General features: G+C 51.7%; 3 protein-coding genes and 1 non-coding gene across 4 annotated transcripts; 1 reads left to right on the top strand and 3 right to left on the bottom strand.

Moving 5' to 3' along the window:
- The first annotated feature begins 14,802 nt into the window (after positions 1-14,802).
- ASPACDRAFT_t266 lies at positions 14,803-14,874 on the top strand. Its single transcript has one exon. It is a non-coding gene; the product is annotated as a tRNA-Glu (tRNA).
- A 717-nt stretch (positions 14,875-15,591) lies between these two features.
- Positions 15,592-16,524, bottom strand: ASPACDRAFT_1882691 (uncharacterized protein; the record flags this gene model as incomplete). Its single annotated transcript, XM_020198295.1, has 2 exons — positions 16,423-16,524; positions 15,592-16,366 (listed from the first exon to the last, which is right to left on the bottom strand). A coding segment is annotated over exon 2 (546 nt), but the record flags the coding sequence as incomplete, so codon positions are not given.
- Positions 16,525-16,700: 176 nt separating this feature from the next.
- ASPACDRAFT_81071 (uncharacterized protein) lies at positions 16,701-18,400 on the bottom strand. Its single transcript, XM_020205792.1, has 3 exons — positions 17,835-18,400; positions 17,439-17,761; positions 16,701-17,379 (listed from the first exon to the last, which is right to left on the bottom strand). Exons 1-3 carry the CDS (start codon positions 17,988-17,990, stop codon positions 16,962-16,964), a joined length of 897 nt encoding a protein of 298 aa, XP_020053206.1. The 5' UTR covers positions 17,991-18,400; the 3' UTR covers positions 16,701-16,961.
- A 1,254-nt stretch (positions 18,401-19,654) lies between these two features.
- On the bottom strand, positions 19,655-21,097 carry ASPACDRAFT_33594 (uncharacterized protein; the record flags this gene model as incomplete). The annotated part of the gene is made up of 1 exon (XM_020199967.1): positions 19,655-21,097. One exon carries the CDS (start codon positions 21,095-21,097, stop codon positions 19,655-19,657), a length of 1,443 nt encoding a protein of 480 aa, XP_020053205.1.
- Positions 21,098-21,348: the final 251 nt, after the last annotated feature.

The following is a 21,348-nucleotide window of genomic DNA, read 5'->3' as shown; positions in this document are numbered from 1 at the left end:
CTGTGGGGTTCAGGCTACCGGTCCGGTGCAGAGGACATCCTTCTTACGATGTCGCCAACTTGACGAGGTGCGAGATCTTTTGACGATCAGAGAGGCTGCGATCGCGCAACTCAATTGCCTGGACCTGAAAAACTTGAAGGCCATGGTGGGCGGGCAAATAGTTCATCCCTCGATGAATCAAGTGGCATCGTGAAGACCCTGCTCGATCTCTAGATACCATGGACGTCAAACAATTGAGCAGGTACGAATACTATAGACTCCGGTGGAAATGCCTACCGAGCTGAAGTAAGCTTTTTGCCCCAACCGATAGCCTTTATTTGAGTCGTGACTGGAACAGGCGCCTGATAACGCGCTACGCAGTTGTTGTCTGGAATCCACCCTCGACTTTTGTGATGCTTTCTCGATTCAAACAGTAAGTTCTTTACTTATTGTAACCAACCCTACAACTAGATGGGGATGATTGGCTAATTTGAATGCTCCTACCGTTTCGGTGGCAGATTCTATCACTGCAACGAGTAGGCCGGTCCATTTTCCGCACTCACCGCGATGTGGACCAGCTTCCTTGAGAACTATGGCACCGAAGTTCTCATCTATGAAGCTTGCCTAGAAGCCTATACTGCAGAAATAACAAATGTTCTGGAACTGGAATCGGAGCTTGTGAGCTTCCTCGAAATGTACCCAGACTGATGTTCTTGATAGCATACGTCGCAACCTCGACGAAAGACTTGTCTGTGTCCCCAATTCTCTTCGGATGGTAAGTAATTCCTTTTGTTTTACGTCGTTAACAACTGCAAATTATTCTGACCGTAAAACATAGCTTGGTCTAAAAAGTATTGTTGAGGATGATAACCCGCTCTTCATCTCTGCAGCGGAAGTATTCTTGGAATGCAGTGGATCATCCCAGAAACGAACTTGGGTCGATAAGATTCTGTTTGCCCATGGGCTCTTGTCCCGTTGGGCAGTGGTTAAGCCCTTCGTGGATTATGCTAGGACCTGACTACCTTGCTTTCGATATTGTGTCCATTGCCAAGCTAATTGCTTCGGACCCTCAGGTCACGGAGAGAGAAAGATGGGCAGGTCTTGCCACTCGTGCAGCAATTGTTCGAGCTGATGTATTAGTATGGCCAGGTATTTTCTTTCTGGCTCAACTCCTTGACTGTGACAGACATGGAGACACAGCTCAGATTACCTTGACAGGAGGTTTGACGCTAATCAAGCAGCATTCTGAATTCATAAAACTCAAAACGGTGCTATCATGGCAGGGGCGAAGGCCATCCTGGCAAGGAGTAGATGATGTCGGCTTGGAGGAATTTTCCATTGGCGTCGGCTCTTATTGGGCATCTGGCCCCAGCGTGCTACTCACACGGTTTCGATGGACCACTCACCACGACCCAGCCGGTGGGCTAGGCTGGGCTGGGCTGTCTATATCATCATCATAACTCATGGTCCATTCCTCGCCTGTCTTCTTCTCGATGACTTTAGACTTTACCACCTGGCCAGGCTTGGTGGCGTGCATTGTGCCCTTCACACCCGCCCGATAGTTATTCTCGAGGCGATTACTGGGCTGGTCTAGGTTGGCGGAGGCCGATGCCCCCGTCCCTGACCAGGTAAGGGCGCGTTGTTTCCAGCGACTGGCGAGCATAGTGCTCGAGGAGGTTTGCATACTTCTTCTTCCCTCCGTTCCCTACTTACATTGTCTCTATTGTTCTACGCCGTGTTCTACTCAGTATCCTACCCAGTATAACGATGAGGTTGACGGTCTGCATGAGGTTATTGTCATCTCTGATGATGTGGTTACTACCACTGAGATCTTTGCCAAGCCATATCGACTCTGTTCAATCATGCGAAGTCCGATGAAGCCCGTGCCAGTCTGATAGTTGCGGCCAGCATCTTTTCCAAACCTCAGTCATGTCTTTCCGGCACTGCATAGCCCAATAAAGCCCGTGCCAATTTGTCACAGGCGGTCAACAAAGACATGTTGAAGGAAGCCGTCTCTATAATCGAATTTCAGGCTGAAATCCTCAATATGCGCCCTTACCATAGTGATCGTCGGTCCCGTCTAAATTGGGGTGTGTGGTTGTCCTTCGAGGAAGAAGTTCTTCGACAGAAAGAACGCATCCGATTATGAAATCCGTGGTCTAAAGGCCAACCCTCAAGACTGGTTTGCCACTGTGACTGAAGACTCTCTAAAATGGAGCGAGCTCATTGCTGTTCCAATACATGCAGTTCTCAAGAACATCCACATCTATGAGCTTCGGTCAGTTCACGAAGAGCGGGTTGAAGTCCTTGCTCCTGCTTGTGTTATTTCCTCTTGTTCGCTCTATCTCTCTCTCGCTGGCCCTCTTTCCATCCTCGTCCAAAACATTCCATTTCCCGGATATTCTTCCTGACTACTCCGCGCCAAATCACCCTGAAGGCGCAAAGTCGACCGACGCTTCCCGCACTATAAACTGTCCCACAAATATGGCCGCTTCTGTAATGAGGGACCCAGTTTCAACTTGGAAGGACACTGCGAGGTTTGTTGATCTCGTTTTGCCGAAACGAAAAACCCCATGTCGAGGCGTCTCTATGGCTATCTCCATGGCCGAACTTGGGGTCGCACCACAGCGGGTGAGGGTCGCGATACCCAATATCTTCCAGATACCTCATCACCAATCTCTTTACCTGGTCACGAGACGGTCCTCAACTTGTTTCCCAAAGTCTGTGATCGAGCCCGGGCGGCCATTGAGGCTCTTGCCAGTCAAAATCCAGTCCAATATTTCAAGCTCCGGAGCGATTCTCGCTTGACTTTATACCATCGAACATAGGCTCTCCCTACGCGGACTCAATACAATTAGTTGCCACAGAATGGAAATTTCTAGTGGCCCCGAGTGTGTTCACATAGTGATTTTGGGAGTGGACCAGAAACAAGATCGAGACTGGAAACGAGCTAGGGATGAGGTAGTCAAAATACTAGGGACGTTTTAGCCTCACCCAAGTCGGAGTCCTCATCGAAAAAGAAACATCACGGCTCCTGTTCTCGACAGAATAAAGTATTCCATTACGAAAGCATTTGATCTCAGAGATGATCGCCTGATAATTGGCAGGAGGAGGCAGGTGGAGTTCGGCAAAGTCGTTCGAAAGTTTTTCGGTCTGGTGGACGACGGAGAAGGGGATACAAACATCACTGAGGTTCTACGTCCACCAGCTATGTGGCATGCGTCCGATCATCATGCAACAGCAGAAGAATCCCAATGCTCGTGGCTCGCTTATCTGAAGGGCCGCTGGCCGTGAGTTGGTTGTGTGATCCTGCCCACCTCGGCGGGTCCTGTCCGAATTGTCACTTCAATTCGCTGGGCCGTAGCCGTCACCGCCGCCGACGCCGCCACCACCACCACCACGCAGATTCTACCAACTACAGACCACGCGATCCACAGAAGTCTTCGACCTGTGAGTGCGGCACATAAACCTCAGCCTTGGCCACCGTATACTAGAGATGGCTGGAGCAATGCCTAGTGCCTCGGCTCCCGAAGAGACGCTTACAGAAAAACAAGCTTTCCGCGACTTCTTTGCGCAGTCCATGCGCGGCGATGATAACACAACCAAGGCTTTTAAGCCAGAGACATGGCCGGTGCTTGCCTAACACTAAGTGCGGCTCTGCTAGTTGGTGACAACTACCAACTTCACCCAACTGTCATCTCCTCGAAAACATCGAACCCATTGCGAAGTCAGCTTTATATGTCTTTATTTGCGCGCCTAGTGCTTGCTGGAATGTCGCATTGTCTCTTAAACCGACAGCGCTCCGGCTTCCGCCAACTGTCAATTGGGTCCGCGGAGGTCGTGCTCAGCAGCTGACCATGGCAAATATCGTGGCAGCCCACGCGGTCCCCGGTCCTATAATGTCTGGACATTCCCCGCTTCCTGCGGGCACACCCGGCCGGCGGGTCCTGGCTGGGTGGGGAGAATTACACATGTGAAGAGGACCAAGCTATCTCGGCACCACTAGGGTGCTCGGTAGTGAGTTCTCTTCTGCCTGAATCAGTTCTTCTGCCGTGAAAGCGGTACGTATGACAGGTGACGAAGACTCGATTTGCCTATAGCGGTACTAACTATGGCACTAGACATGGCACTGACATTGGCCAGCATTCTTCGATCGTCGTCAAGCATCCTGTTCAGTTCATGCGATATCTTCAGTCGGGGCTCGCTCGCCAGGAGGATTGATTGTGGTCCAGAAGTGATTATGGTTGCTTTCATCCTGGCATGTTCGAACGCTACTCTCAACTTCACGAGGGATGTGGCAGTTACAGGACTCCGGCATGTATTCGGACTCAGAGAACGCTTTCGAATTAATTGCAGCGGTACAGATGAAGAAAGCATGCGCCAAACATGATCAACCAATAGAATCATGACCTGTTTATAAGCAGTCCGGTAAGGGGTCATGCCAGGAAGGATGGCACGAGAGCGATCAAGCACTGTACTGTGTGCGATGTACATTATGGTCCGGCAGAGAAAAATGGGTGACTAAACAGCATCAGTACCAAACCTCGCAGGATTCTCCTGCGGGGCCATCTTCAAGAACGCCCCTCCGGGAACTCAGCATGCCATTCTCTGGATGATCATAAGACCTTTCAGGAAGAATGGCTACGACTTGTCCGAAGAGTCGTCGACGTGCTCAGTACACGACCACATACACAGACCGGAAGACCAATCGCTGCTGCATTATGTCATTATGAAGAGGTTTTCTTCGCCTTCAGCACCCCGCGGGTGGTGGCTTCCATTCGAAGACCGCGCGTCTAGGACCCTAACTGGGAACTTCGACCGAGCGAGGCGGAAGAGCGAAATCCTACCCAATATCCGATGTAATCCCTCAAATTGCGATATCCTATGTTTTGCTCAAGGTGAATTGCGCAGATGTCTGGCTTAACGGCTGCTTGCATATGCATCTGGCATATAGACTTTGCCGTTATAATACAGCATACTGGATCCGTTTTCTGACACCTTGCAAACTCCGAGGTCGTGTGGAGGTAAGAGTTCGACCTTCGCATGAACTACTGGTTGATGTTGCCTCGGTATTGTTACTTCTTGACAGATTCCGGAAAGCGTACCCAGCGTTTCTTAATCCAAACATGGCAAAAGACCTATATACAGAAGAGATGAGGCAGCTGAAACGCAAAGATCCGCAGTCATCCTTGGTTTGCGGGCTCGACCCCTATAGCCTCCTTTACACCACTCATTCGATGTGCTTATCTTGCAGTCCGTCCTGTCCGCATACGCAAAGCTGCACAAGGTGTAAGGTGAGGCCTTGACCGGATTTGACACCATTGGCTCGCAACCATGCTACAGAGTTGTACCCACTCGCGCTGCCTTCGACTCTGCGGCTATGGTAGCTTTGCAAGATATTTTAGACGAGCCAGTCGCCTCCGTTGCAGTGGTCCGAACTTACTTCTTCTCACGCAAAGCTTTACTGCTGTGAATACGATATGCAAATTCAATAATATTAGACTGATGGCATGCTTATTGGTAGCATGTCATCCTGCGTTCTTCCTGCATTCTACGTTTGCGTCTCAGCTTCATTGAGGTTTTGCTTGAATCTAGCCGATCGATGCGGAATAGCCGAAGAGGCTCAGGCCTGCGACTTATAAGTTTTGACTTCCAGAAGAGAAGAAAATCGATGGCGCAGTTGGAAGACGCTTTTGGGAAGCTTCATAAAAGAAGAAGGTCCTCGCGCAGTGCCCCTGCGGTGCCCGCTGAGAGGCATGGAGATCCCCCACATGGAGCCCTAATCCCGTCTCCCATAAGAACAACAGCGAGTTTAGAGTTGAGGCCGAGCTGGTCGCGCGCGGGAAATTCTCGTTCAGCGCGAACATATCATTAGGGCACTATTCTCGTGGAGAAGATAGGCAGCATGACCATTCCGGGCTCCAGCATCTGGAAGAATTTCAAAGGGGAGAAAAAAACTCTAGTTAGGTGCTGGATTCCCCCATCTAGCCTAAAACCGGCTGAAGCTGAAATTGTCCTCTTCCTCAAGCCAAGGGACAGACGGAGCCATCTGGATGACCTGCTGCAGCAGTTCGACGACCATGGCAGTCTCTTCATATGCTACGACCCCAGATAACATAGAGGAGTTCACTTGCGTTATCATCGTACACGCCAAATCTGAGGCGACGAACAACAGCTCAGTTATCACCACTAGGTCTGGGGGCCAGCACCTAGGCCCTGTTGTAGGGTCCGGGTGACCGGTATCGCCCGGCGTCCAAGGAGGAGATGGCCCAGTGGTTCCCAGCTCAGGACAGAATCTTCGCAGACAGCGGACCCCAGGGAAGTACAGTGGAAGCATTTGCTTGAGTTTTCCGCAAGTTTTCACACCGCAACGCGCAGGACTTTGAAGAAGACATCAAGAACGGCCTAGCATATTCGGTAGCACTGTTATGCTGAGTCTGAACCCAGTTCGTCTGCTTCTTTCCTGCGATAGTCGAAGTTCCATGCAAATTTCAAGCGGGCTACTGGAGGGGCTTGTTTCAGAGCCCCGCAGAGCTTCCTTTGCGAGAACACAGTACTTGCTATCTATGGAATCAAGATTTCCAGCGGCCAGAGCTCGAGCGACTCAATCCTCGTTGAAGATTAGACACGCTGAAATACAGCAGACCGTGATGAACAAGTTTCACCGAAGGCATTCTGGCTGCCGTTGGAACCCTATGTGTATATTTACCGGCCCGCCTCACAGGGGCAGATATTGCGTGCTATATACCTGGGTGCCGTATGCGTGCGCTGTCTCACCATCCACACGGTTGGTCATGATCGGACATTCCCACAACCCATTCAGAATCCTGGTTGGCCTTTTCTCGTTCGCCATGGCTCTCAACAAGACAGAGGGAGAGAGCTTTGGACTCCAGCGGAGATGGGGCGGGAATCTCACGGCAGAACCCATCACCCTACAGCTCGGACAATATTGTTGCTTGATTGCAGACGGCCTCAGCTTCCTTGATTTTGATGCAGGTTGTGCGTAACCCCGCTGTGTTATGATCCAATACTAGTGAGGCTTGTATTGCAGTTGACCTCACCATGGATCTTTGCACGAGAAGTGTAGATATAATGACTACTTCTCTCTCTATACAACTCCCACGGAATCAAGGAACAACTGACTGATTGGTACGCAAATGCCGAATGCAAGCTTCGGGTATGTGTTGATAATAGGCGCATCTTCAGGACTTGAGGCTTACTGCTTTACTATTTCTGTGTACAAGAATATCGGTGCGCCAGGGTTTCTTTGCTTGAAGAGAAGGGCTGTTTTGATAGTCTACAGAGGAAGATAGATGGCCTTCTATATCAGCAAATGGCCCTGCATCAGAAGTCCTATTTTGCACGAATCCGCGCCGACTCTCTTTGCCAATCTCAGGGAATTTAGCGAAGTGTCTTCCTTTACTTTTATCAATTCCTGGGGAATAGTTTAATTCCGACCCAGTGAAACTCCTGCTCACTTGACCATCGATCAGTGAAGGACATCTCTGCCGGGTGGAGATGACGATGCGAGTGACGAGTTGGACGAGCACATGCTCGCGATCCCCGACTTGGAACGAAAAGGCACCTTTGAAAACCTACGCAACAAGAACCGGCTGTAGGACCGACTACGTGAGAATCTGAAGAACATCTGAAGCGATCATACAGGAATGGTGCGCGAGATATGTTACTAACCCAGTCCCATTACTGGCTGGGATAGAGCTACAAAGGGCAGCCTCCATATCTTAACCACGTATCAGCATGCCTACAAGAGCACTCGCTTCCTCAAAGGACATATCCACCAGGCAGACGAGGCGATAAGCAGCGGGAAAAATGCAGTCAATCTCGTAAAGAACAACCTATGCTGTGAGTTTGTCACAATCCCGGCGTATTATAGCACTCACGCCTCATTTGAGCGATTACTTATTCTTGTGTCTACAGTGATCCCCGAAATTCATACAGCTTCTTTGATGCCGATGTGTTTAAGTAAGTGGCCAACTTCCCTCGCTACTCTTCCGAATGCTGCCAACATACCCAGTCACATGCAAGAGGATAGTCACGCGGGGGAGGCTGTTGAAGCGTGTGTATGCTCAATCGTTGGCTTCGGAGCACATGCAGCCTCTTTGGGTATTTTGTTTCAAACTTCAGGCCGAAGTCAACTATCCGGGATCCGTCACTCTCGCGTCTGGACTGAGGCGATGCCACGAATGAGAGAATTCCTGCAACAGATCTTAGGAAAACCTGGGATTTGAGGCAAGACACACCTGTCTACGAGGGGGAAAGCTACCATCGGAGGACTCCGACAGCCAGGTGGGGAGACGCTCAGCAGCAGCTCAGCAGCCCAGACGACCGTTTTGATGCTGCCCCGGCCAAAACCCAACCAGACCTGTCAAAACACAACCCGACCGCTTCAAACACCCCGACCTTTCCAGACACCCACCATGAACCAAAATACTATGCGCGCCGAGTGGAAGGTGTGCGACGAACCTCCCATTCCGGAATCCACTGGCCATTAAACCCTAAACCGACAGCTTTTGAGCGGTGGCTGGGTATTCTCGGTTGAGACCCATCGCGAGGAGCCGCGGCCGTGTGACCCCGAGAAACTCATGAGTTGTGCCTATGATTAGAATGAGAGGAAGCACCGTGGACCCCGCGATTATCGGTTGGGCTCAAGGCCAGAAACATACTTTTCGCCATGGCTTCGTCTATGATGGGTCTATCACCCATATTTATGCAATGGGACAAGTCAAAAGCGGATTGATTCGAAGAGTCAATAAGTCCGGTGTCAATATTACACTGGAGGAAAAAGCGAACTACATAGCCCTTCCAGAATTCCCCAACGACCATTCCATCGAGTTGCATATGCTGGATGAGATGAAAGCATGGAGTCAAGACCTCGACCACGCAATTGGAGAGTTCGAAGAAGACGCTCGCCAATGGCAAGCAGCGACCATGGAATGGGAAGCGAGGATTCTTCGTTCAGTATTGAAAATACCTGAGGATGAACGTCAAGACCTGAAGGACAATGTCGATGTTGACGAGTGGCATCTAGGCACGGCCCCCGATGGCAAGGCGAACTTACTCAACTGGGCAAACCACAGTCTAGATAAGATTAAGGGAAGAAACTACGCCATTCCCGCTAGCCGCTGGTTCCCTTCCATTCAAGTACCATGAGTTGCCCTCCCTATCCTGCTTCGATGAAAGTTATAACCATAAGTCCCACATTGCGGCCCTGCTGGATCTGTCAAGGTTAAGGACTGCCACGGGCATGATGAGCGTATTCGCCAGACTGGACAGTTAGGCAAAGAGTTTATCGACGCACGACCAACCAACCATGAAGTGGACGGAAAGTCTTATCTCATGTCAGATATACATAATCAAGGTTAACCACGATGTACTCGCCAAAAAGGTTCTTTGGTTTGAGCTCCGCAACTCAACGCGCTGGTTACGCCTTTTTTCGCAGCGGCCAGGAGGCCTGGTGATCAGATTCGTGACAGCTCTACTCTCGACGAGAAGCTATACCCTGAGGCTGCGGCAGAGTTCAAAATCACCATAAGCAATACGCTGTACAATCGGCATTGATCCGTCTCCAATCAATCATGCTAATGCGATACATGAGACGCAATAGACAAGCAGATGCGAATCGCAGACTCTGCTGATAGTGATATTCGTGCTTCTCTTAGACTAATCGGCTATTTGATCTACGGATTCCTCCTTTGGGTACGGTATACTTCATGGCGTCTGAGGGGTGCAGAAAGCTGTCATAAGGCGAAATTTCCTGACAGATGTTGAGTCAGCGGCGCTGGTATGTTTCAGATACTGATCATCGTCTTCATGAAGTCGATGATATCACCATCGCCATCATCAAACTCGTCATCATCATCACTTAGTCCTCCAGCACTTGCGTGCTTGACATGAGAACAAGGCTTTCCTTCGTTTCTTTGACAGGTCTCCGTTGCAGTGGCAGGGGCTAGCTACAGTCTAGTATCTGTGGACAATCCCCAACCAAATCTCATGGAGGGCTCTGCGGAAAATATCAGGAAGATCAATTGAATTCTTGATCACTTCACTCGCTACCTGAACTCGATAAAATTCATAGGTCACAAGAAGAATTCGAAGTGGACTTCTTCATCAAACTGCTCGATTTTCGTCAGGTACAACCCCTCGTCGACCGCCTCGCTCAGGCACTGTGACTAGCCAACAAACAAGATCCCAAGTGGTAAGCAGCCGGGGGTTTCAGAGTCCCACAGTACGCGAACAGTTAAGCTGTCTCTTCAGTTGTTTGCAAGAAGGACACTATAGAGTTTACCCAGTATGCTGCTCGCCACACCTGAGATTCCCTCTGCGGGTTATTGAAGTCCGAAATGCCCATTACTGCTTAAGGCACTGCATTGAAAGGAAGGCTTAAGTGATTCTACGTCACACTGAACTTGCTAGCCAAGCCCGAAGATGTTGTCCCGCTCGAACACATACCGCGAGGAGGAGTCAGAACCGGCTCCAACAATAGAGCCCTCACAGTGTCCTTCCTCAGAGACAATGCTAACCTCATACGCAATGTCCAGTTCGGCTTTTCTGGCAATGACCGGCCATTATCCATCCTAAAGCGCAAGCTTTCACTTGAGCGACTTTTTGTGCTTACGCGCAATGATGGCTGTGTCAGTATCAGGATGCTGACTATAGTCTCACTGCTGACTATAGCATCACTGCTGACGTCTCTGTCCCCCCGGCAAGACGGCCGTGCTTAGTTCCTGCCCAGGGGGGTCAGGGAGTACTAATCCCGAAGTCGCTACTACCCCAGAAGACTCCATAACTCGGATTCCTTTGTCAGGGATCAAACAAAAACGGTCGCACGTATCGTCTGTACTAACAGCTGCAGCTCATACCTGCGTGTCCATGCGTGGCTAAGAATCTCGAGCAACTCAGAAAAGATTTCCGGGTAAATCTACGCTCGCTATCCTGATAAAACCATTCGAGCAAAGCTCGGTAATGGGACGACAGCAGTGGCTATTGAAGCGATATCTGCCGAATCGGCTCCTTTGAAACGTGGTAGAGACTTGAGGGTGATGATTGGGAGAGTATTTCATGCGTGAATCCACGTTCTCTCTCGATAATGCGACAAGAATTCAACGGAGTTTGTTTTCCAAGAAGCCATCTTCAGCATCCTCGCCTTCATCAACGTCGTCCAGAATGCCTACTGGCTCGCGTGGGATTCGCCGAAGCTCCGGTACATTGCCCGCTACCTGCAGGAGGTGGGGGTACTTCGCCGCTCCCCGGACCAAGAGCCCGCCGCGCATCATCTTCTTCTGCCGCAGGCCCCTCACGCAGTGGGTCCTCATCATGTTTCCTGATGCATTAAGACATGTGTTAACTGCACACGATACCCAGAACCGCTCAGCAGCGGCCCATGATGAAACAGACGGCGATCATATTAAAGCAATGGGGTCAGGTACACTGACCTCCCCAAGGACATCAGTGGGACGACTTCAGCGTCTTGTCGTACTGCGCGTGGTGGCAGAGATCAAAAACGCTATGTGATCACCACGTCCGATTATCCTGACATTGAGGAAGCCCATATTTAACCTTCCTTTCTTATGAAGTCTGAATCTCTTCTGGCGAAACATTCCAGCGCATCAGATCCGTTCCTTCTCCCATGTTGTCAATCAAACCTGTCTATCGCAGGTGAGCGTTCCACGACGACATGTTCAAATGAGCCGTCAGCCGACGAAAGCCTCTCGCATTCTCCTCACCTTCGTCAGATGCCACGCCGATAGCAGCATCGTCTGCCTACCCATCTTCAACACTAGATGTTCTCAGCAGCCACTGATGCAGCCGATACTGTATCATCAAGCGAGAGACAGCGCGTCACTCACACCCCTGATTTTCAAATGCCTTCATCTGTTCTGGTCGGATGTTCGCAACCAGTTCCAGCCCTGCAACCGCGGAGAACAGTGGCAGACGTTCCTCACGTCGTACACCAATTCTCGATATGACAAAGAAAGGACAAGCTACGAAGAGGTTTCCCAGGTCCTTATACAGGAAGAAATGCGGATGAATTCAACTCCACGTCATCAAACTTGATCAAGGCGCCGAAGGGCAGAAATTCCGCTAAGCCCACGAACAATGGAACGGATTCCAACACCAAGGACGCCACGAAGGACTGTATCTCGTGGGTCATGAAGAATCTAGTACCTCTATGGAGTAAAGGGATCAAGAGGACTAGGTGACGGCGGCCTGCGGCCTTGCCTGAGGCTGCTCGCTCACCGTCCACCTCGCTGGCCTTAGCTATTTCGTCCGAGATAGCCTCACATAAGAGAATCCATCCATCTTCCACCTCTGGGATGCGTCATTACTAGGTAACGAGGTACGGAGGGTGTGAGGGTCGAGGAGAATAGCCCCACCTTTCACTTAACAATCAGCTATACGCGTTCCCTCCTTGAACATAACACCTATGTGTATGAGCTTTTTACTCTCAGGCCTTCCGACGTCGAATGCTCTATGACGGATCGATTATCCGAGGCTGCCGCCGAGTTCAGATGAAGTCCGGCTTTTTGAGGATCGTGAACCAGTATGGGAAACATCGGAAAGGGAGTCAATTGAACATCAACCCCCGACTTGGAAAGAAGTTGTGACACGAAGAAAGTCGTCGAAGTGATGACAGTTTGGCAAACGGATGCGGCCAAAGCACTAGAGGGCTTTAACTAGAATCTTGCCGTGACCTCAATTTTTACCTCTTACCAACGGTTGCAGAGTATCCAACTCTGGCTACCTCAGCGTGCTCTGACTTCTTCAATCACTTCCACCTCATACTCTCGGTTGTTTCCTCTCACCAGGAGTTACTGAAATGAATGCTTCATGGCGCTCATGCGGGACTCGCTCCTCCACCGGCAAAAGCGGTTCGGCATCAAGAACATTCTGCGGCCACGAAGAAGGCGATGGTGGTAAGTAGCTGTCCAGATTCGACAGGAATGCGCTAACAAGTCGCCAGAAGCATGCTGCCGAGTGTCGCGGGTTTATGGTCGAGCGCTGCGCCCTTGCTGCCCAGACGGGCGGAAACCATGAGTACCTCCATCCTCTGCCGGGTGATGCGGGCTATCTACTGTGGAAGCTCGCGGTGTCGACGTTCCTCATTGATGTCATCCAGGAGGTGATCCGGTGGCCTACTGATCCTGGAATCCTTCCCTGTGGAAGTTGTCCGTGGCCTGTGTTTTTCTGACCCTGACACTGGCAAGCTCCGCCAGTGGAATAAGTTCCCGGGGAAAGAGATACATGTTGACCACCACGAACTTCATTACATTCACTATATCCCGCGAATGCCAGATCATACGCCCATTCCAGACACCTCATCTGATGCTGTTTCCACGTCCTGGACTGCCCCTGTTCTTGTATACGGACCACACTGTACTGTGGTACGTCCGACAACTTTGGATGCACCATAGGCGGGAAGCGGAGCCAACTGCTCCTGCTTCTGGCCTTTTCGAGTCGAGAGGGAAATATGCCACCTCGCTTGGATATGCAATGTCATGTGATAATTAGCATTCCAGCAGACGGCAGACTCAGTGTGGACTAATTCGAGCAATATGCGGACAATAACAATCCTGGGCGCGGGCAACCAGCGCTACCTGGATGTTCTCAGCGTTCCTCGTAATTGGCTTCGTTTGTAATCAGAGGACAGAGTGCACATCAATGCCGATGCGCCTACTTATAATAGAGAGAGTACGGGAGTTGGGTGTAGGAGCTGCTGGGGAGTTTTCCCATGGGGGTTATAAAGGGCCTGTAGGGTCATTGATGTTTCGTTGTCGTTTGTCTGCTGCTTTAATACCCCCGCGCCCCGGCAATGCTGTCGAGGCTGCCCCCGTTGAATGAATCCCGAGCGAGATTTTCTTTTTGGCCTTCCTGTAGCTTTTGCAAATCGACGCAAACAAAGCTGTCGCACTTGAGCAGCCACTCACTCGGACGATCTTGACCCCTCGGACGGAGATGGGAGCTTTAGACACTATGCGGAAGAAGACTAATAACGACTATGCTGAGGCAGCATTCGAACTTTACACCGCTTGCCCACATCCCTCCCTTCGAATCCGCAATACTCGAACCTCCCCGCGCTCTTTCAGCCGGCACTATTCAATGGCTAAAGTGGTGCAACTGCTGGATGTAACTAAAAGTCCCCGAAACTTGATCCGACGGTATGGGGACGATGGTGACCAGAATGGTGGCGATCTTGTCGAAACATAAATGAGACCGAGAGACGGTCGGGGACCACCGCTTCGATAGCCCAGGCCCAGAAAGTCTAGTATGGAGCATTTCTTTGGAGGCCATTCTGACATGCTCTGCATTCCGTCTTCGTGCTGATTCCTGCCAGCAACGTCCCCAATGAGACTCATTTAGGGCCAGGTGGGGTTGAGGTTAAACCTCCGAGTTGGTATCATGCCACTAGCCTCCAATTACTCGGACAACAACTGTATGTATTTCGAATTAGATGAGCGATCTGTTCTAGAACGAGGGATATGTGACGTCGGAAGTATAGACCACACCCATTGTGGCTGAGCATCTAAACCTCCCGTGCAGCGTTAAATATGTATTCGTCATATCCAATCCCCATATTCTCAGATCAATCAACCAGCGTCGATATGTCCATAAGACTAATCCAAAAAGGCCACAATTTAGTCCAGACATTCCACCCACCCTCGCATCATAGTAAGCAAAGTATAAAGCAAGTAGCTTCCGGCCTCAAGCCGAACCATGGCGCCGGCGTGTTAGAGTTGACGTGAACCACAGCCTGATATCTTTTTGACAATCTATGTTGTAACAAAAGAGCTCTTTCCACAGCCATCCGATGTGGTGTAATGGCTAACATCGCTGTCTCTCACACAGCAGCTCGGGGTTCGATTCCCCGCATCGGAGTTACCTTTTTGGTTTTTGTGTGATGCTGCTGCTCGGCCCGCATCTTCAAATTATCTGCGCAGTTGCGGATGTTGATGAAGTCGGGTGCGCTTTGCCTATGTAGGCCTAGCTGTGATGTGCCAGCTGAGAGCTCTGGTAGTTGCCTGTTCCTACAGTGACACTCATTTGGAGCAAGCGGAGGCAATTTAGACATCAGCACTGGAGCAACTCATTTCAGACCCTCATGACAACCCTACTGTATGTGGATGTCAATGCACGAGTTACTACCCTCCAGAGACCAATGGAAGGCCGCGCAACCCAGCGTCCATCAAGACATAAAATGTATCATAAAGCGAATCCCAACTTATCAATCCGAAACGCCAGGAGCAACGCAACGCGACGCAACAGAACAGAACCACAAAAATACAGCAAGCAGAGTAGTACATCACACATAACCATGCCATGCGATTACCGGCATAGGCGCAAAACAACCTCATCCCACGGCCGGGCATACCATAAGCATCATCCATCCATGCATCATCGGCCCACCCTCAGCTCAGCTCATCTCAGCCCAGACCAGTCCCTCCATGCAACCGATCCACCCCCAAACACAAAAAAACAAACCACCCTCCTCTCCATCCCTTTCCCAGACCCAGACCACACCTCAAGCCCGCTTATTCCTCCCCTCCCCCTCTTCCACCTCCCCAAGCAAGCCCACCAACTCCCTCCCCCCCTCACTCTCCCTTCCCTCAATCTCCAGCCCCCGCTCCACAAACCGCCTTGCCTCCTCCCACCGGCCCATCTCAACCAAACACTTGCCCCCGCGCCACCACGCCTTCACATTGCCCACCGCCTTACTCTCGACACTGCACCGCGCATCCACCAGCCCCTCCACCCACAGCCGCTGGCTCATCCACGCCTGCGCCCGGTTCGCGTACAGGCCCGCCAGCTCGTCGCGCGCCAGCGTCACGGGCTCCCACCCGGGCCGGCCCAGCGCCATGTCGATCGCGTACCCGTACAGCCGGGCGGCGTCGGCGAAGTGGTTCTTGCGGTAGGCGGCGTTGGCACTGTCTCGGAGTTTGGTGATTTGGGCGCTGCGCTTGGGGTTGATGGGGAGGGGCGGGGGAGGGATTTGGTTGGGGGTTTCGAGGAGGGCGCGGTGGAGGGTGTTTAGGGTGGTGAGTTCGGATTGTAGGGTGGATGTGGAGGGATGGCTGAGGGTGATGGCTTTGGAGGTTGGGTCCAGGTGGAGGGGGAGGGGGTTGTAGATGTCTATGCTGGACATTTTGGTTGTTGTGGTGGTGGTGGGTTTGGTAAGTGTAGTGGATTGAAGGTGGTGGTTTTATGGATAGATGGATGTGGTTCGCGTGGAGTAGGTTGATTATGTGGTTTTATGTGTGTGTGTGTGTGTGTGATCGGGGTAATTCGTTTGATTCGTTGATGGACTTCGGATTCGTACAGTGGTAGTCAGTGTAGCTGCTGTAGCTGTAGCTGTAGCGTAGCTGATAATGGTCTGTGCGGAGAGGTTAGTGTTTGAGGTTTTAAGCTGGGAATTCAACTCGGACTCACGAGGCAGATTGGCAGACACCCCAGGATGAAAAAGGAAAAGAAAAAGAAAGAGTGCGCACCGGCGGGACGTCCAGAGATCAACACAGATAAACAAAAGATGAGCTGTCCTGATCGCTGATGGTGAGTGAGCCTTCCAAGAAAAGGCGGTGGCAGAATCCCTCCATTTGGCGAATCCTGCCGGATCAGATGTGTCATCCTATTCACTAACTAACTAAGTTACTGTAGTCAGTCAGGTGACAAGTATAAGCAACCAGTTCACTACCAATTCGACAGGCTTGCTCTGCTAAAGTATGTAATTCCATCTATGTAGAACCAAAATACATTCGTCATCCAATAAGTCGTCAGGTATGCCCGCGCGGCCATTACACCGGCCGTTCCCCCGCCAAATCACCATCACAGCATACAGTCGTCATCATGTTACAAGTCAACAAGCCAGAAATGACAATCGGAAATGTGCGCCCGCAAACACCGCCCCATGGTTCGTTTCGGAGGTTTGTCTTGGTTTTTTCTTTCACCGCATCTCCTCTCCGTCAACCCCTCTAGTGGCCGTAGCCGCTATGACTCGGCTCGTACTCCGACGGTCCGCCGTAGTGCTGCCCGTGCGCCCCGCCGTAGCTGGTGTTGTAGTCGTGCAGCACGCTGCCCGTCGAGACGGTCGGGTCGTAGGCGCCCGACGCCGCCGAGCGGCCGTGCGTGGTGCTGCCGAAGTCATCCGCCTCGCTCTGATGCAGCAGGGCGTAGTCCTCATCGCGATCGCCGCGAACCGACGACCCCATCCCCGCACGCGACCGGAAGTCGTCTTCCTCCTCCTCGAAATCGTGCGCTGGGTTGGACGAGAACGCGGCCTTGGTGTGGGCGGCAAAGGTGGGGTCGGAGACGGCGTCGGGCAGGGTGCCGGTGCGGCGGAAGTGCACGACGTTGCGGAAGGACATGAACGCGGTGACCACGAAGAGTAAGCTGGTAGAAAATCACAAGTTAGCCAACCACGTGAGAAAGCCACAGATAGGACAACTCACAAGACGATAACACCCAAGATCACGGTGGCCGTGCTGATCTTGCACTTGCTGGCGTTGCCGTAGGCCCAGTTGTCGCAGCCGCTCTTCGTGCTGTCGCTCGCCCGCTTGCTACTAGACTTGCTGTCGCTGTCTGTCGAGCTGTCGCTCTTGCCCTCGCTCTTCCCCTGCGCCACGTAGCTGGCGACACAGACCCAGGCACTGAACCATAAGATGGCGTACAGGCAGTCCACGGTCGCGAAGGCGTACACATTTCCAAACCGACGTGCGCGCGGCCACATGGGGACGGCCACTAAGTAGATGAGACCGGGGATACTGAACCAGCACTATCGAAAGCAACCATTAGACTCGAATCCTCGGCGACATTCTTGCACCTAAAACAAATGAATGGGCACTCACCAAGGCCCAGTACCAGGCGGATCTCCCATCAATGCCATCGCCCTTGGTGAACACGGCGATGGTCAAGGCCCACGCCAGGAAGATGATAAATCCCTGGAACCCATGGATGATGTTTTTCGTCCGCCCCGGGTTGAAGGAAGGTCGGGCGACTCTCATGTTTCTGGGGAGTGAGGTGGTCGATGACGGAGGAGTGGTGCCTGATGAGGATGAAAGGCGCTTTCCTCTACGCTAGGAAGCGAAACCGCGATACGATGGAGCTGACGGATTGATCGCAGATAGATCCAAAGATTCGGAGCCGCCAGAAACTGAATTCCGAGTAGATGAACAGGACGGGATAGGCAGAAATCGTCAGCGACAAGGGGGACGAGAGTACGGAACGCAATGCGATTGTTTATTGCAGTGGCAGCAGCAGCAGCAGCAGCAGCAGTCGAAAAACCGACGGCGAAGGTGAACGGGGCAACCCGATCGTGCCGCGCGGACGCTAAAGTAGAGGCGCAGGCAGGCAGAACGGTGGGAGGGGAAACCAGCGACGCAATCACCCGTGGGAATAATCTTCAACCGGCAACAAGAAATGAGGCACAAGAACAGCTCAGAAAAACTCACGAATTTCGGGGTATGAGGGAGGAACGATCAGGAGTGGAGTAGAAGAGAAGGAGACTTTGGATTGAAAGTGGGAGGGAGGGGTGAAAGCTCGTGAATGTGGCTGTCATAACAATAATAATACACTTCATTCATGGAATTCATTTCATTCAGCGGCGGTACCGTAAGGTTATCTTACCCTTCCGGAATTAGCCTGCCCGTGATCTCGGCCCAAAATAGAATTCCCAAAGCACATGGCCTGGTGAAATGCACAAGCAAAAGCAAGATCAAGGTTGCTTACAGTTGCGATGTTCGATGTCACTGAAGATGTTGTTACAGAATGGTGTCTTGCTCGTATCCATTCCCAATTTCAAATACTAGTTTTGTTGCCCAATCGGAGATCCTGCACCAAGGCTGACGTATCCTCATTTTTGACCAACACAGCCCCAGTTTAAGTGATGATGGCCACTTGTTCAGCGATAATTAAGGGTAGACCGGTATTAACGATCATGAAGATCAAGCACTGCAATGATTATTGTGTAAGTGGGTAAGCGGACCTTCGGCAGCTGGCTGTGCCTCTGCACACATATGATGTGTCAACATGTCAGGTTGCTCGCCGACAATCAAGTCTGCCCGTCGCTCATCATACCGGTAATTCCCAGCCGAGGGTCCGATTTTATGCTCTACCATGCTGACAGAGTAGTGAGCCTGGCTTGGGAGCTTTACAGCCGAGCAAAGGTGATTCATGATTGTAAATCTATGGCCCAGTTATCAAGATGTTATCCTTCTGCTCTGTATATTGACCCTAGTCGCTAGCCGTTTCATGTTAGCGCCAAGTAGCTTGTTCTCATGGAAACAGGGGTTGCTATTCATGGAGACACGGCCACCACGCATCCACGCTTGGCCGACTCCGCCGTCGAAGATCAATCTACAATCTTTATTGTTTCAAGCACCCGCGATACCAGGCTTGAATCAGAATGTCTCAACTTAAATTGGTCCATTACCTCGGTCGTCTCGAAAGTGGCCGATCTGCAAATAGCTAATATACTCAAAAGACGCCACTTGATGCTCCCTATACAACAGCATCGTCTCATGTGCTGTGATCCGTCATAACTTCCTTCGCTAATTTGGAAAAGGGGAAAGGCGAGGAGTACACAAAAGGCAGAGTAAGTGGATGAAAATACACAGGAAAATGATCTGGAAACAAAGGAGAGTCGTCAAATCGCCAGGAGGCGAGCACATCATGTCGACTTGCCATTGGTCGCATTCATGATCATTTCAATCTCTTTCAGGGGCTGGTAGATATGCGTATGCCACCACCACGGCAATGGGTCAATGGCGGAGAACCGCCAATTCTTCCAGAACAGAAGCAGTCTGCTGCCTTCGTGCAGACTGCGATCGATCTGCTCGATGGCAGGGTAAAGTGCCGGAAGCACCCTCCGAACATCGCAACTGCGGACCACCTGGCAGAGACTGAAATTCTCAGGAGGCGGGGTAGAGATTTCCGTGTCGATGGATGCGATGTCTATAGCGGGCACTTCGCCAGAAACGCCGTTCATGTGTGGCGCGAGCACATTGAGGTACTCCGCGACCAGTGAATCGTGCTTATCTTCCAGAAGGAACTTCACAGCCGCGGCGCCTTGCTCGCAGCCCTCGATATGAATCGCATAGCGGAGAATATTGTCGGTAAATTCCTCGTCCACCGTCAGTTGGAGGCGTAGGTGACCGGTCAGTCGGGGTCCACTTTGGAGTGCAAAGCGTTCCATGAGCGCATGCGTCGCCCTCGCGAGTCCCTTGTCCAGACGCGAGTGTCCCCAATCGGACTCGTTGTCGCCAGGATAAATCTTGATCGCCTTGACATGACCACAGATGACCATGACCTCTGCAACAAACCGGCCCAGTCGCGTCTGTTGTTGTAGTATCCATGGCCGTTCCTTAGAGATCTGGATTTCACTAACCTCGGAATAGGTCAGACTGAGAGTTCGCTTCGGCAGCACGACGACCTTGTCGTCCTCGGGAGTGGGGGAGGGCCTCCGCATCTGATAAATCTTGGACGGCGACCGATGCAAAATCTTGTGGATGGCATCTCGCGACAGAACCTGGTGTTTTTCCACCACGGGGAGCCGCTTCTCAATGAGATACTGGTGGAAAGTGTCTTGGTTGCCGAAGATTTCGGCCAGGCCGGTGTCCAGGGTGATGCATTTGCAATGGGTCCGGCTCTCGATCACCTGTTTGGCCGACGCATCGTCGAGGGCCGAGGCCTCGTTCGCGCACGGGATCCAGATCTCCACTTTCTCTTTCTGGATGATATCGAGCAGCCGTGCGCTGTACTTGGTCTTGGGAACGTGGTAGAAGGCCGCCAGCGTCTTGGACATGCCTTCGCCAGGGGCGATGGCGCCCTCGGTGGTGTTGGCCCCGACCACCCGGTGGCCCGCGTAGTACCAACCCCGGGCCACCGCTAGCCCATGAGGGGTATTGACCCCAGTAACGAGGACTGTTTTCGGACGGAAGTGCTCATCTCTTAGGATTTTCTGTCGTCGGCGTTCGTGGCTGGAGGATTGTGAAATGTCGCCGGGGACATACCCGGCAGCGTAGGAGGCCAAAAGAATGGTGTTGTCCAACGGCAGGAGGGCGATCGAGACCGCAATCCGCACCAGATGGAAAATTACATGGATCTGCAGCATGTCGCGGGCGAATTGAAGAGTGCTTTCTTGAGGAATCGAGCTAAATGCTCGTCGTACTGTATGTATAGCCATCATAATGTCAGATGATAATTTGCAGTGGACATTGTTGCACAGAATCAATGCCGGACAATGATTATTTATTGTCTCATGGCAGGAGGGGGGTGCGGGCAGCATAACCAGCAGCTTCGGAATGCTGCTGCAAGGCGACCACGTCAGCGATGCAGCTCAGTGGGTGATGCGTACCTGAAGAT

The sequence above is a fragment of the Aspergillus aculeatus genome, assembly GCF_001890905.1.
Source record: "Aspergillus aculeatus ATCC 16872 unplaced genomic scaffold ASPACscaffold_15, whole genome shotgun sequence".
In the NCBI taxonomy this organism is placed as follows: domain Eukaryota; kingdom Fungi; phylum Ascomycota; class Eurotiomycetes; order Eurotiales; family Aspergillaceae; genus Aspergillus; species Aspergillus aculeatus.
The sequence above is the reverse complement of the archived record's forward strand: the minus strand, read 5'-3'. Positions and strand labels throughout refer to the sequence as shown.

Coding starts and splice junctions, on each gene's coding strand:
- ASPACDRAFT_81071 (XM_020205792.1), bottom strand. CDS start 17,990: ATGAGAGTCGCCCGACCTTCCTTCAACCCGGGGCGGACGAAAAACATC. Junction 17,762..17,834: donor CCGCCTGGTACTGGGCCTTG/GTGAGTGCCCAT, acceptor TGCTTTCGATAG/TGCTGGTTCAGTATCCCCGG. Junction 17,380..17,438: donor ATCTTGGGTGTTATCGTCTT/GTGAGTTGTCCT, acceptor ATTTTCTACCAG/CTTACTCTTCGTGGTCACCG.